General features: G+C 57.6%; 1 protein-coding gene across 11 annotated transcripts in view; it reads right to left on the reverse strand.

The window, feature by feature from the left end:
* Positions 1 to 15159, reverse strand: part of EPB41L1 (erythrocyte membrane protein band 4.1 like 1) — a 162713-nt gene that overhangs the window by 19417 nt on the left and 128137 nt on the right. For 7 of the 11 annotated variants that reach the window (XM_066234033.1, XM_066234036.1, XM_066234037.1 and 4 more), the window contains 5 exons: positions 13499 to 13681; positions 9788 to 9892; positions 3632 to 5587; positions 3032 to 3139; positions 1522 to 1932 (listed from right to left, as the gene is read on the reverse strand). In XM_066234033.1, the coding sequence (XP_066090130.1) occupies positions 1522 to 1932; positions 3032 to 3139; positions 3632 to 5587; positions 9788 to 9892; positions 13499 to 13681 (2763 nt within the window). The remainder of the gene's footprint in view (positions 1 to 1521; positions 1933 to 3031; positions 3140 to 3631; positions 5588 to 9787; positions 9893 to 13498; positions 13682 to 15159) is intronic. The other 4 variants (XM_066234040.1, XM_066234042.1, XM_066234043.1 and 1 more) reach the window with 2 other exon arrangements.

A 15159-nucleotide genomic window follows, 5' to 3' on the forward strand; every position in this document is an offset into this window, starting at 1 on the left:
TCAGGGGTCCCCAAACTTTTTACACAGGGGGCCAGTTCACTGTCACTCAGACCATTGGAGGGCCGGACTATAAAAAAAACTATGAACAAATCCCTATGCACACTGCACATATCTTATTTTAAAGTAAAAAAAAAAAAAAAAAAAAGGGAACAAATACAATATTTAAAATAAAGAACAAGTAAATTTAAATCAACAAACTGACCAGTATTTCAATGGGAACTATGCTCCTCTCACTGACCACCAATGAAAGAGGTGCCCCTTCCGGAAGTGCGGTGGGGGCCGGATAAATGGCCTCAGGGGGCCGCAGTTTGGGGACCCCTGTTATAGATGGTCGTCACCCGGAGATGGAGCCGTTCACTCAGTCAGTCATCTACGAGTGCCTGCTAGGCGCCAGCTTCCTGGAGCTGCCATCTGGTCGGGGGGCAGACCTGTCAGCCGCTGACCTTGGGATATACCGCTGGGACCAGAAGCATTACCAAGCAAGGGGGCCGTGGAGGGGACAATACTTCTGCTCGGGGTGGTCAGGAAAGCATCTGCTAGGTCCCTGGTCGGCAAACTGCGGCTCAGGAGCCACATGCGGCTCTTTGGCCCCTTGAGTGTGGCTCGTCCACAAAATACCACGTGCGGGTGCTACCTCGATAAGGAATGTATCTACCTATATAGTTTAAGTTTAAAAAAAAATTGGCTCTCAAAAGAAATTTCCATTGTGGTACTGTTGATGTTTGGCTCTGCTGACTCATGAGTTTGCCGACCGCTGTTAGGGAAGTGGCATCGGAACGCTGTCCTGGAATCTGACCCGTTTGCAGAGACAGGGAGGAAAACCTTCCACCCAGAGGGGACGGCACGAGCGAGAGCCCCTCAGGGATGAGCCCCGTTTCAGTGCCTGGCGGACGTGGAAAGGGGAGTGTGGTGGGAGGTGGGCTGGGGCAGGAGGACAGGAGGGGGCAAAGGGACAAGAACAGAAGACCCTCTGAAGGAAGGGGACAGAGAGGCCTAGGCACAGGGTCTCCCTGTGCCCCCCTCAGTGACGACGTCCCCTCGAGGGATCCACTGCTACCCTGGGGCCAGACGGATTCGGACCGCTGCCCCTGGCCCAGGAAGCCCAGGGCCCTGGGACGGGAGCCCGGGCCAGGATCAGGAGAAACCACCCGACTCTCCGGGCAGGTCGCAGGGGAGCGCGAGTCGCCCCAAGCACATGCTGTCCGCAGTGCCATGCATCACAGGCGGGGAGCGGAGGAGTCCGGTACGGGCTGGCCGCCGGTCACTGCCTGACCTCAGGCAAGTGATGGGGTCACAAGGTTAAAACGCCAAGGAGCGCGTGTTAGGGGCAAATCGCGATGGCACGCATGCGAGGACAGAACCATGCTGTTCTGCGGAGAGGCGGTCATGCAACACGAGACACAGCTTCAGGCTGAGGGGCTCTGGGCTGCAGGCTGGCGACTCAGTCTTCTCACAGGTGGCCCAGGGCCCTCTGAACATGCAGGGCGCGCTGGGCCCCATCTTGACGATGCTCCACTGTACCTCAAACTGGGGCATGTCTGGGGTGGAGCAGGCCCCCCGACCCGGGCTGTCCTCGACGCCCCCGGAGTCGTCGTCCTGGCTGGGGCCCCGCTTGCTGAGGTCCCGGGAGAACACCAGGCCCTCTGTCTCCGAGTCGCTCTTGTCCCGGTCCAGCTCGGGGAGGCTGCGGGAGAAGTCTTCGAAGGCGCTGCCGTGGTAGTCCCCAATGACCGTGAAGTCGACCTCAGCCTCCAGGCTGGACGTGGAGCTGACTGTGATGCTGGAGCACTTCCGCTCGATGGCCAGGTGGTTGTCCTTCAGGAACACCGCATCCCTCTCCTGGTCCTGGTCCTCATCTCCCGTGTCACTCTCGGGGGCCCTGGGGCGTGGCGGTTTGACTTTCTCCTCCGAGCCCTCCCTCAGCCCTGCTCTCTATGGCCAGATAAAATCAAAGGAATGGGAGCGTGGGGTGAGAGGGAGGAGAGAGAGAGGGAGGGAGGGAGAGGGAGAGAGAGAAATCAAGATGGTGAATGACAGAAGAAATCTTGGGGCCATGTCAATGTCCCAAATGGAAGAGCAGGTCAGGAAACAAACAAAATAAAACACCCCAGGAAAGGCTTCTTGACATCATAACAAGCTTAAAATAACCGGAAACCATCTCAAGAGTGGGGACGCTGCTTTCCGAGGGTCTCCTGATGATGGCAAAGCAACTACAAAGCAAATAAACACCCTGCCAGTCGGTCCTGGGCAGGAGGCTCCAGCCAGCGTGTGGATCTGGGAGCTTATTGGCAGCGGCACTACGCACAGGCAAGAATGGGAGCCCAGGCCCCAGGCCCATCCGTGGGGGCTGCCATTGAGAGACGGAAGCCCAGGAGGGACACCTGGGGCTCAGCAAACCCAGGCGGGGGAGGCGGAGAGGCTGGAGCCACGAGCTTTCAGGAACAAAGGAGGAAGCCAGCTCGGTTTGTCAATTCCACTGAGTCTCCACGGGCAGGGTCAGCATCATCTCGAGGGAGGAAGGGACAATACTGGGTCATCATTCCTGGGAGCTGGGCGCTACATCAGGTCACCCCTGAGCTCCACGAGAGGGCCGGCGGGTAGGCCGCGGGCTGGAGGGTCTGGTCCCATCAGTGCAATTGACAACGGCAGGCCAAGGAAATGCCGGAGGGGGACCAGCAACCCTTGTCTGACATACATACCTCTCAACTGGCCTGTCAGGGATTAAACACTACATACACATTTGGGGTTGATTCATGACACTCCTTTTTCAGAACAACCTAACACCCACCAAATATTTTTAAAGTACTCGTCTTCAGGGTCTAGAGATTCAGTGCACTTAAGAGATTCAGTTGCTTGCCAAGCATCCACTCAGCCCGTTTCTGGAAGGTTGAGAGGTGTGAGGACACATTCAGACAAGGCAGGGTGGAGCTGCCGCAGGGAGCACGACCAGCGGGTGGGGGTCTAAGGCAGCGATGCACCCTGGCCAGGCGGAGGTGACCGGGTCATCGGGGCACCGAGGGGCTGCAGAGACCTGAGGGCCCGAGGGGCTGGCGAATCTCAGGCGCCCCCCTCTCCCAGGGGGGTTGGCTGCTAAACGGGTGACGTGCTTCTTTTCCCTGACCGCATGTCCGGATTTGTTCTGGATTAGAGAAGACAGTTAGTCTCAAGGAGGCAGAAAGGCACGTGGCCCCCAAGAAGGAACCGGAAGCGCAGGATGGAAACCTCTGGACTGTCAGCTTCCCCAAGGCAGGGGAGGGGAGGGATGAAGGAAGGTCGCTGGACAAGCCAAGCAAACAGGTAGGAACCCGGCAGGTGGGAGCAGCAAGGCAAAGCAAGTGTGTCGTTGGCTGGCGGTGGTGCCACCTTCTCCACCGGGTCTGTGCGGCCCTCGGGGCGCCAGGTTACACCAAAAGCCAAGGGTCTTTGTGGTCAAGCTCACACGGGCCAAGCAGATGAACCTTGCATTCTGCTTGGGCGACACTCAGGCCCGCTTAGGGAAGAGACCTCACAGGGACGGACAAGCAGCCTCGGATTGCACGAATGACGAGGGCCACTGAGACATGCTTCTAAAAAGCTACACGCATGCGGTCAGCTCCCCTGGCCAGGGACAGCGGTGGGGGTGGGGGCTCACGTGGCCAGCTCCCCCAGTAGCTTCCTCCAGTGTGGTTTCGCAGCCCGAATCGGGGGACATGAGCTCGACTTCCACGCGTCCTTCCTGGCGGGATGTGGTAGAGACGCGCTCCCTGAAGTGTCTGGCAGCGGGTGAGGTCGCTGAGGAGGGCACAGCATCGGGGCCGGAGGCGCCCCCTGGGGGCTGGAGCTGGAAGGAGCCCAGGTCCAAAAGCTTATTCCACGGTTGCTCCACCTGCTGCAGGGAGGCCTCTGAAGATGACTCGTTCGGAAGGGTCCGTGTTTCACCCTGACTCGCTTGGCGACTTTCAGCGCCATGGGTTTCAAAGATCCAAATTTTGTTGGCCACGGAGGTCTTGCTAATATCTTCCAGGGATCCCTCTTGGCCCCCAGCCTGGAAAGGTGTCACCCTGGGCTTCCCTGAAGGGAACCCCGACCTCAGGGGTGCAGCCCCCTCAAGCTCGTCAAGGACAAGCCTGGGCTTCCTGCTGGCCACGGGAGGTGCCCTGCGCTCACCACGGTCCAGAGTCACGACAGGCTCTGCTCTGTCCTTGGGCTCCGGGCTCTGTCTGAGAAACACAGGGGGCAGTTCTACAGAGGGATCCCCATGAGGGGCTGGCCTCGGAGAAGCGTCCTCGGGAGGTGCCTGAGTCTGAAGGGGGCCGGGGGAGGGGGGGAGGGGACTGATCCCCTCCATCTGAAGAAACGCCATAGGAACCCTGCTCTCCTCCGTCCTAGGTCCTCCTGTTTGGGTGTGAACCGGTCCCCTGTCTTTGGGCAAGAAGTTGTCTCTGTCCGGTTTGGCTGGCTTCCGCGGAAGGGCCCAGGCGGGGAGGTCTGGGCACACGCCCTGTCCTCTGGGAGGTGAACGGTTCTTCCATCCCACTGGGGGACTCTTCTCAGCCTCTCCCATCAAATCTCGACTCCTCAGGGCCTCTGCCTCTGAGCCGACAGTGGAGGCTGGCTGGGGAGACTCTCCTTCCATCCCCCACCCAGCCGATCCCCAGTCCTCAGCCAATGTCTGTCCCGGCGGAGACCCGTGACCGAGCTGCTCAGCGAAGGCCTCCAGGTCACCGGGTTCCCCGTGGTCCCTGGGGGGCCCCAGCTCTTCCTCCAGGGGAGCTGTGTGGGCTTCCCCAGCTTCACCCCTGTCCCCCCTGGAAGCTGCTAGAGAGCCCCACAGGTCTGAGGGATCCGGCTCACAGCCCTCCACATGCTCCTCCGAGACCTGCAGCCTGGTCCCGTCTCCAGGAGGGGCCTCCAGGGGCTCGTCCCTCTCCTCCAGCAGCGGGGGGAGGACCTGGTCCTCAAACTCCTTCTCCCCGTAGTTGAGATAGAAGCTCCCCTCCGCAAAGGAAGCGTCGGTGTCATCCCCCGAGTCAGTTCCGGCTTCCGTGTGGGCGGGATCCAGCAGGAACGACTGAAGTCCTCCCTTGTCGGAGGCTGGAGAGGGGACATCCACCTCTGCTGGCCTGGTCCCTGGGGCCGTGGGTCTTCCACAAACCTGAAACTCCTCCAGCTCCATCCTCAGCTCCGTGTGGACCTCAGGCTGACCCGAGGCCCGGCGCTTCCTGATGGTGGCCCCCCCGACGCCCCCCCTGACCTGGGAGCCCTCCAGGGGTCTTCCCGCGGGCATGAAGCCTGCAGCCAGCGAGGCCCCGCCCGGGCCAGCCTTGACCCGGGGGCCTTCCTCCCACACCGACTCGAAGTCCTCGGGGCTGGCGATCATCCTTCCTTTCTGCTGGGGGTCTGCCCTGCTGGCTCCCACCATTTCCTCTGTGGCCACTTCCACTTTGAACTTGTCCACCAGGACGTCCACCTTGGAGGGTCGGCCATCAGCAAGGATATCTGCAGGGCCTGCCTCACTTCCTTCATGCTGCGTGGTGGCCACTGTGAGGAGGCTGAGTTCTTCTGGCCTAGTGTACTTCCTTTCTATAAATACCCAGTGCTCTGAACCCTGTGTTTCAATTGGAGCAAGAAGAGTTAACATGAAATGTCAGGCACCAGGAGAACGGGTCACCTTTTCCCACTACAAGAAGGGACAATCTACCATCAAAAGGTCAACACAGCCATCCCCAGAGCTGGCTGGGGAGAGGAAGGCATGACAATGCTAGTCCCCCTCATCAAGGCTCCCCTTCCCATCAAAGCACCCAACAAATTACATATCAACCCCCCTCAACCACCACCCCAACTTGGTAACATGGGATGGGCGCCTGCCTGCCCCGTGTTAACCGGGGGGAACGGCGGTCTACGGCTGGGCCAGGACTCTTCCCCTTCCAATAATATAACTGCTGCTGTCAGAGGGGTAATCAGCTGATGTTACATGCAATCTTTGAAAGTTAGAGCCAAAAGAACTCCTAAGACACCTTCGGTCCAATCTCCTCGTTGTGCGAGTGGGTAAACTGAAGCCCAGCGAGGGTCAGTGACTTACCCCAGGTCACGGTTACTTGATGGCAGAGTTGGGAAAAGAGTGTCTGACTTTTAATGACTGAGATCTCGGCTACCTGATCTTACGACCTATGGAATATGGGTCCCGACCTATGGAATATGGGTCCCAACTGTGATCTAACGACAAGTCGATGGGAAGCACCGAGTTAAGTTCCAAAAGCTACTGCCTGAAGTCTGACCTTTTCTTTTGCAAGAGCTTCTGGGAAGGAAAGAGATTAGGATGAAAAATACCAAATGGCCAGCTCGAGAGCTTAGTGCCAATCACCACGATGGCTTGAACAGCTTGACCTTTATGGGGTTTATTCCCAAAGAAACAGGTACGATGGCCTGTCCTCGGAAAATTCTAAGAACATCCACAGAACGAGTAGAAAAGGACAGACTGGGACACATCACAGAAGGAAACAATCTAAAGATCCCGGCATCGGCATCGTGTGGGTCAGAAGCCCCAGGAGGGCAGTGTTGTCAAGCCACTGACAGAACAGCCTCTCCCCCCACGAGGTTCCTTTGAGCAACGTTTAGGAAGAAATGATGGATTTCCAGAATCATTCGAAAAGCCAGAAGGCCATTGGGATTTTAATCTTACAGCCACAGAAAACTTTCTTCACACCGAACCTTAACGGAAGTGGAGTATGTAGCACAGATGCGGGGCTGCCCGTTGAAGTGGGAGGCCTGGGCTGTCCTAGTGCCCCGGGGTACCTCCCTCCTTTGAAATCACTGCTCTGAGTCAAGCCCCTCACGGTAGAAACGTGGAAACAGGGGCCTGGGCAAGGGGAGCACCACACCCAAGGTCAGACGGTGAGCTGGTGGCAGAGGCAGGCCTCGAACCAGTCGTGAGTCAGGTTCACTGAGCTGCACCCCACAGTTAAGATGTGCCCCAAACTACCCCCGACAACAGGCTCGGAGAGGTTGAATCTGACCCTGCGCTCCGATTCAGGTCCTGACTCGGCGAGGAGTCTGCCAGATCCCACGAGATCTGAAGGATTTGGAAGGATCCGGGGAACGCTGTCACCCTCTTCCCACCACTCCCGCGCTGCCTTTCAGCCACTTCTCCAGGACCGCCGGGGAGGCAGGCCGCATTGAGAACCTCGCCAACAGAAAAGAGAGGGAGAGGAAGGGAGAAGACCCAGACGGAGTCAGGCGCAGGCTGTGAGGTTTTACTGCGGGATGGGACGTCCGCCTTCAGGAAGCGGCCCCTGAACCACGCCGGAGAGAAGCGCTCCGAGAGCCTCCAGGCGCCGGATCTCCTTTCTCGGCTCCTCGGGAAGCAGGCGCCTTCCGCGGCTCCCCTCTCCGCTGGGACGGGCATCGCCAGCCTGGCAAGGGTGGCCAGAGGGTCCACGGGTTCCCTTCTGGAACATTCCTGACCCGAGTCTCACTAGAAACTGGTTTCTAGAAACTAGACGCTTACTAGGCTGAGCGGGGTCGGAGCGCAGCAGAACGGAAAGGTTGCGAGGGAAGGAGAGAGGGAAACGCACTTACACTCAGTTCCTTTGTGCCGGCAACAGCAGCCCTTTGTCTAAGTCAGCGACTTGCACCCTTTCTCATCTTATAAACTAATTACTGAAGTTCTGCAGCACTCCAGAAAATAACTATATATTCTTTGCCAATTTGACCAAAATAATAATAATAATGATAAAGATAAAATTTTGATTCATCCACACCGGATGGCTACTGTTGTATTGGCTCTTGTCATTTTTTAATTTGACAATCTAAGGGAAAGTAGGTCCGGTATTGCCATGTTTTAAAAATTCTTATGGTACACCAGTGTGCCACAGTTCACTAGCTAAAAACCACTGGTCTAAGCTATTAAATTTAATCTATATGGCGACCGGGGAAGCAGGCGCTGTTACCCTGACGTCAGAAGGGGAAACTGAGGCTCCCAGGTGACTGGCACCGATGATGGAGTGAGCACTGAGGGAAGAAGAGGCTTTGCTTCTAACAAGTGGAAGGAGACATGGAGGAAGGAAACTAAAGAGAAAAGAAAGACTGAACACCAAAGAGAAACGCTTCGCTGGCAGCAAGGCTCTGGCAGAGCCGCACCAAGCCCTGGGGAGTTGGTCTGAAAGTCCTTCTGACCAGATTTTAGGACGCTCGGTGCCTGCTCAGAGCGCCCCCTGCCACCAGATGGGGGCACTGCAGCAAGACTGCCAGGAAACAGAAGCTGGAGCGGAAGTGGAACCAATTCTGTTCCCACGTAAAACCACCCACAAGTAGAAAACGCCCAGGCAGGCAGCTCTGCCACCTCCGGCCCGTTCAGCACCCCCCCCCCCCCACCTCTGGGTTGCATTTTCAGCCCAGAGGAGGGGGTCCAGGATGAGGAGCCCTCTGAAAGCAATGAATGTCCTGGGAGAGACCGGGAGAAAGAGGGTTGGCTGGTGCTCGACTCTGAAGGGTCGGCCTTCCCGGAGGAGGGTGCAGTGCAGGTCTGTGGGCACCTGGGGACAGAGCGAGGCCCACAGACGGTCGATTCAGAAGGGCGGATAATTCAATACGAAACCTTCACAATGGCTGGCTGAAGACAAAAGATACTACTGAGAAGAACAGGCAGAGTCCCCTCCGTGGAAGGGACTGGAGGAAGGACGGATGTTTCAGGAACGCTGAGGAAGGACGCATGTTGTCGCCTCCCCCCAAGTTTGGGTACCCGTCCTTGGCTCAAGGCGCATCTCTGTCCCAGGCATCCCTGCTTCCCTAACCTTGGGATGCTGTTGGCTCCTGTCCAGCTCCTCTCTAGAGAGTGCTGGTAGCTTCTGTTTTTATTTTTACAACTGAGGAAAGATGCAGAGTAGAACCATGATTTATGTTTGGCCACTTTATGTAGCTGACTCATGTCTCTCTTAGGGTTCCAGCCGGTTTTCAGCAGCTACAGAATTTTCCTCTGGGAACTGGGGAAGGTGTACGCCCTCACACACTGCGCCAACAGAACAGAGTCATCTAGCAGGGAGAAGGGGAGTTTCCCCCAGGTGCTCGGTCAGTACCTTCCAATCCTGACAGTCCGTGAGGTGCTGGTGAGGGAGGAGGCAGCCCCTGCTCCCGGGCCTGGATTCCACCTGGCATCCATGCAGGGGAGGGGCCCAGCAGCTTCCCAGAGCCCCTGACCTCTTGCCTTCCTGGGCGCAGAAGCAATGCCCTCCTCACTGAGAACACCTGTCTGACCAATAACGCCAAGGATACTGCTCAGAGTAAGATGCCCGTTTTGTCTGTCCGGAGGTCCTGACTGCCCCAAGCTCCAGTGGGAGTTCAGAGAAGCTCGAGGTGGGGGGTGAATTGGAAGCCATCCCCTGACTAGGCACAGCTAGACCCTACTCAGGCTTCTACACATAAACAAAACCACAGGGCAAAGGCATTTAGGTGCCACGGTCCCCAGCCCAAGCTTAAAGAGGCAGAGCTGGCCTCTAGAGTCACCTGCCTCTAGAGGGCCTGGAGGGAGGTCATTTCTGCCTCCCTCTGAAGCCGGAGGTGACCCGGCCTGTCCTCCTTTCCCTGAATGGTTTCGGCCCTGATTCCTAGGAAACAATGAATGAGGGAGAGCCTGCCCTTTATGGATTCCTGGAACAGGGGCGCTCATTTGTCACAGCACAGAGACAACATGGGCTACCCACTGCGCCCGTGTGCAGGGCAGGGTCCGGTCCACCCCCTTCACCCCACAGAAAGGGTTTTTTTTAAGACCAGTAGGGTGGTTCTGGGTGGGCGGGGAGGTGGCGACAGTAACCTCAGGAGAAGCTGCCAGGCTTTTCTGAGTGAACACGTCCAAGCCTGTGGCCGTCCCCGGCTCAGGTGCCAAGTCCTGCAGAGAGGTGTCCTGGGTCCTCTGGGACTGCAGGGGAGGCCCAGGGCCAAAGGAAAGGGAGAGAGGGAGGAAGGGAAGGAGTGACAGAGAGGGAGAGAGAGAAAGCAGGAGAGACACACACACACACAGTCCGTAAATAGCCCCACACTGTAAATCCCACACCCTTAGAACGTGTAGACTAGGTCAGGGAGGGTCCCTGCCCGGGGCCGAATGGAAAGGAACAGCCCTTGTAAGCCGTTCAGGGCAGGAGGCCCTAGGTCAGCACTGCCCGGGGCGTGGCTCTGGGCCTCTCCTCATCGCCTGCCGTTCAGGGCAGGAGGCCCTGGGTCAGCACTGCCCGGGGCGTGGCTCTGGGCCTCTCCTCATCGCCTGCCGTTCAGGGCAGGAGGCCCTGGGTCAGCACTGCCCGGGGCGTGGCTCTGGGCCTCTCCTCATCGCCCGCCCATCCGCACCCAAGGGGTTTGGGAACCCTGTCACTGGAACTCAGGCTCCAAGACTTCTCTGGGTGTCTGACTGATGATGGCTCAATCCTCCCGTCTGGGTCTCAGCCCCTTTTGAAAAGTTATCTTTGACATGAAAACCTGGGCTTGGCAAATGGGAGCTCTTTTTTATAGTTTGGGGTCTCTATTTTGGTTTAAGTTCCTACCATTCCCTCCTGGACCCAAATGAAGCCCAACAATAAACGAGGAAGCTACCAGGAACTCTGGTGAGACGCCTTGCAGGATACCCTGGCCACGCCCCTAGCCGGATCGAGAACTCTCGTCCCCATCAGCAACAGCCCCGTGACTGTCCACACTTTCCAGTTTATTCTAAAAAGTGTGTTTCTATCCATTAGCTTGCTCCACCTTCTCAATAGCCCAACCCTATAGAGTGGCAATTTTGGTTCCCTTTAGATGGACAGACCAGCCAGTGAGGCTCAGAGAGGTGAGGCCATTCTCCCAAGGACTCAGACCAGTCTCTAGCCAAGGCTCCTCCCCATCTGCCAAATCTTCCAGGGCCTGTGAAGACCAATGGGGCCTGTAAGCCAGGTAAGTGGCCCATTGCTCTCGGGGAGTTCCTAGACCAGACTTCTTTCCAGCAGTGACTACACATCTTGGGAGGCCAAGATGTGGTTTAAGAAAAAAAGGAGGTGGGACCCACTCTGCCTTTTCATAACCCAGGTTCAAGCAGTTCCACCTGTCACCAGCAGGTGGGGCACCTCCCCAAGCCAGGCTGGGCTGAGACCACCCCGATGTTCCAAAGCCCAGCTCCCCAGGGCTCATCAGGCCCTTGTCCACTGGAGTCCCACCTTTCCGGAAGCCTCTGCATCCCACCTCACCCACTTCATGACTGAAGAGAGGCCACTCTGGTCCAGCGTCTCAGGGCAGGAGTGGGGTAGAGTAAGTGGATCACTACAGCCCCCATGCTCAGCGTCTTGACTGTGTCGAGGGTGACCACAGGCGCCCTCAGGGATGCCAAGGCTTGCCCTCCTTAGCCCCCATGCTCAGCGTCTTGACTGTGTCAAGGGTGACCACAGGCGCCCTCAGGGATGCCGAGGCTGGCCCTCCTTTCATGGCGCTGGGCTTAAAGGCCCCCAAGTCCCCCTGAACTGTGTGAACCCCCCACCAGGTTGCTGCCACAGCAGCCTCACTGGACGAGGCCCTCTGTCACCCCGGGGGTCAAGGCCATGGGCAGTGGTGAGTCAGTCCAATGCCCTGCTTATTAGAAGCTGCATCGCAACTGACCCTCCACCTCGTCCTCACACGATCAGGTCCTGCTTCCAGGCAGCTGTGATTTAACAGCAAACACAATGCCTGGGACCCCAGGAAACCAGGTTGCTGGCTCCTCTTCTGTCAACTACGACAGGGAAAAAATCCTCCCCCTCCTGGGCCCGAGGCCCCATCTGTGGAATGATGACCTTGGACCAAGCAGGTTCTGAGGACCCATCCAACTTTAAAAGGGAGTCTGCCTCAAAGTCAACCTTCTGTGTGAGAGGGCCCAGACAAGTGTCTCGGACTGAGCACCCGGGTCTCGGCTGGCCCCGCTGTGCTTTATCTCGTTGGATCCTCACGACATTCCTAAGAAGTGGGTGCTTTATTGCCTCTACCTAACGGAGGCTCGGAGAGGTTAAATCACAGGCCCACAGGCACCCAGCTAGCAGGCGGCAGATCAGGAGCTCAAACCCAGACAGTATAAGTCTAGGCCCCAGTTCAGCTTGAGCCCAACAAGCACAGCACTAGAGAGAAAACACCTAAGTATAGACAGGGGACGCCTGATTGCGGGTGGCTCAGTGGACTGAATATTGGCCCGGGACGCTGAGGGTCCTGGCTCAAAACCCTGAGGTTGCCAGCCTGAGCATGGGCTCATCAGCTTGAGCGCAGGGCTGCCAGGTCATCAACGTGAGCCCAAAGGCGGCTGGCTTGAGCAAGCGGTCACTGGCTCAGCTTGAGACCCCCAGGCAAGGCACATATCAGAAGCAATCAATAAACAACTAAAGTCAAGGAACTACCAGTTGATGCTTGTCATCTCTCTCCTCCCTCCTCCCTTCCTGTCTCTCTCTCTAAAAACAAACAAACAAGAGTAAACCTTGCCATGATTTAGCACTGCTAATGGTAAAAGGTTGGGATTATTATTATTATTATTATTATTTTTTTTTTTTTTGCATTTTTCTGAAGCTGGAAACAGGGAGAGACAGTCAGACAGACTCCCGCATGCGCCCGACCGGGATCCACCCGGCACGCCCACCAGGGGCGATGCTCTGCCCATCCTGGGTGTTGCCATGTTGCGACCAGAGCCACTCTAGCGCCTAAGGCAGAGGCCACAGAGCCATCCCCAGCGCCCGGGCCATCTTTGCTCCAATGGAGCCTTGGCTGCGGGAGGGGAAGAGAGAGACAGAGAGGAAGGCGCGGCGAAGGGGTGGAGAAGCAAACGGGCGCTTCTCCTGTGTGCCCTGGCTGGAATCGAACCCGGGTCCTCCGCACGCTAGGCCAACACTCTACCGCTGAGCCAACCAGCCAGGGCCAAGGTTGGGATTATTAACATAGGAATCCTCAAGGTTCTCTCTCTTTCTCAATTCCTTTCCACTCTGAAAGGGAGGTCATGTGGGATCCGTCTCTGAAGCAACAGGAGCAGCGCTGAGCCTCCTGGGGACCCAGTTCCCCTAGTGGGCTCTGTGGGTCCTTCTGGGAGGCAACATTCCCCAATCTGTGTTTTCCAATAGGCACAGAGGGCCTGGTTCCTGGACAGAACAACCCTGATTCTTAAACCGCAGCTTGCATGAGACTCGCTTAGGGCACTTCTTTCAAATGCTGATTCCAGGGCTTTGCCTCCACTGCTCTCATTCAGGAGGTCTGATGTGGGGCCCCAGAACTTGCATTCCTAACCAGCACCCCTTCCCCACTATGCACTGGCTGATGGAAGGGGAAGACACCAAGCTACTCTGAGTTTTCCAGGGAGGTCCCTGCGGTCCAGGGTTCCAGGACTGAGTGACTTTGCCTTCTCCAGCTCACCCGCCGCCCTGTCCCCATCATCACCACATGCAGCAACGGGGAGGGGCACGCAGGTCGTGGACGGTTGACAGGAAGTCAGCGCATTGCAACCTTCCTCACCTGCGTTACCCAAGGCCCCCACTGAGGGGCTGGGGGTGAGACCTACCTCGTTGGCTCTCTCAGGGGTGCCCCTGGGGGAGGGAGAGGCAGGCGAGGAGGGCAGCCTGCGCTCCCGCTCCCAGTCTCGGTCCCGGTGCACCAGTTTGCTGTTGGGTTCCTTCAGGGTCCTCTTGAGCTCGTTGATGCTGGCCTGGTGCTTCAGCAAGACGTCCTCCGGCTTGTCTAAGAACTAGGGTGGGTGGAGAGGACAGCCAGGCGTTAGAGGATCAGCCCCGGGACGGGCGCAGGGTGTGGTGAAGATGCCCGCCGTCACCATCGCTGCCCTACATCAGCAAGGTGATTCCCACCCGTGACACCCTGGGCCACCCCCACAGGACTTGGAAGCCGTGTGGGGCGGGGCTGTTAGCCCAGCAGGTGCACCGAGCACTTCAGCTTAAAAAGAGGAGACCTCTGGTCAAGCTCCACCTGTCCTTCTCCTCTGTCTGGCTCCTGGCCTTGGAGCCCAAACCCATCCAAATCCCACAGGTCTGGGTGAGTTCCCTTTGGTGCTGCGAGCCCGGTCTTAATCAGGGACAGAGGTGGCTGCCCTTTGTTCACACCGGTACAGTGAGAACTCGCCAACCCTGTCCCCTGGGCAGCTCTGGCCCCCTCCTTGGTCTGCCAGATCCTGGTCCCCACCTCAGACCAAGACATGGACCACTGTCCTTAGCAAAATCCCCAGTGTAGCGCCCTCCTGGCCCAACATATGCAGTTCATCAGGCCCAGTGGGGCCCTTCTAAAGCCAGGGACATCCAACAGTGGGCTCTGCTCCCACACCGAGGACCAGAGATCAGGAAAGATGGTGTTCAGTGTTCTCTGCTGACAGCCTCTACCTCCCCCAGCCCCCCAGGACCGTCCAGATACTTTGTGGGTACTGATTCTCCAACAGCAGACAGGTGAGACTCAGCCAGACAGAGAAACCAGGATGATGGGTTGTACTCAGGAGGATAAGGAGACTCTGAGACCAGGGAGAGGGCGGTAAGTCCAAGGCTGCACGCAAGAACTGAGCCAGGTGCAGCCGGAGTCAGAGGTGTGTCGCACATCCAACTGCCAAGTCTGAACTCTGGCCAGGGCATCGCGACAGAGCGATCTGCCCCAGGTCAGGTAAGGTGTCGCCTCTGGACAGGAGGTGGCAGTGACCTGCCAACGCTGCTGGTCTGCCTACCCCTGGGGGCTGGGCGGTAGGCTGGTCATCCAAGGACCCTTGTCTGCAAGGCTGTTTGAGAATGCCTGTCAACTCACTTCAGGGCAAGAAATGGACAAGCTCAGCATATTCTCAGGTCAGACCAGGTGCATCTGGAACTACATGGAAGGGAAGCTTGTCCTTGGACAAGCTCGACTCTTCCCCAGGGATTATCTCTGGCATCCAAGGACCCACAGGGGTTGACTCCTAGGTGACCTCAGGAAGGAAACCAATGTGACGGAGGCTTCTTTCTGCTTCGCCTCCAAACATCTGCCTGCACCTGCCCTCCTGAGCTGGCTGCCTCAGAACAGTGTCTGTCTGAGAAGTCAAGCCTGACAGCGTGCGTGGAGGATGGCTTTGGGCTGCAGTGGCCCCGAGATGGGGGCCCACTGTGTCCTGCAACCTGCCACTTCGGATCTGTGGGCGTGTGGTGTTCCCGAGGCCCCAGGGAGCAGTGGGACCCTGAGATCCCTGAAGGACCTTGA

This window comes from Saccopteryx bilineata, chromosome 6, assembly GCF_036850765.1.
Source record: "Saccopteryx bilineata isolate mSacBil1 chromosome 6, mSacBil1_pri_phased_curated, whole genome shotgun sequence".
In the NCBI taxonomy this organism is placed as follows: Eukaryota; Metazoa; Chordata; class Mammalia; order Chiroptera; family Emballonuridae; genus Saccopteryx; species Saccopteryx bilineata.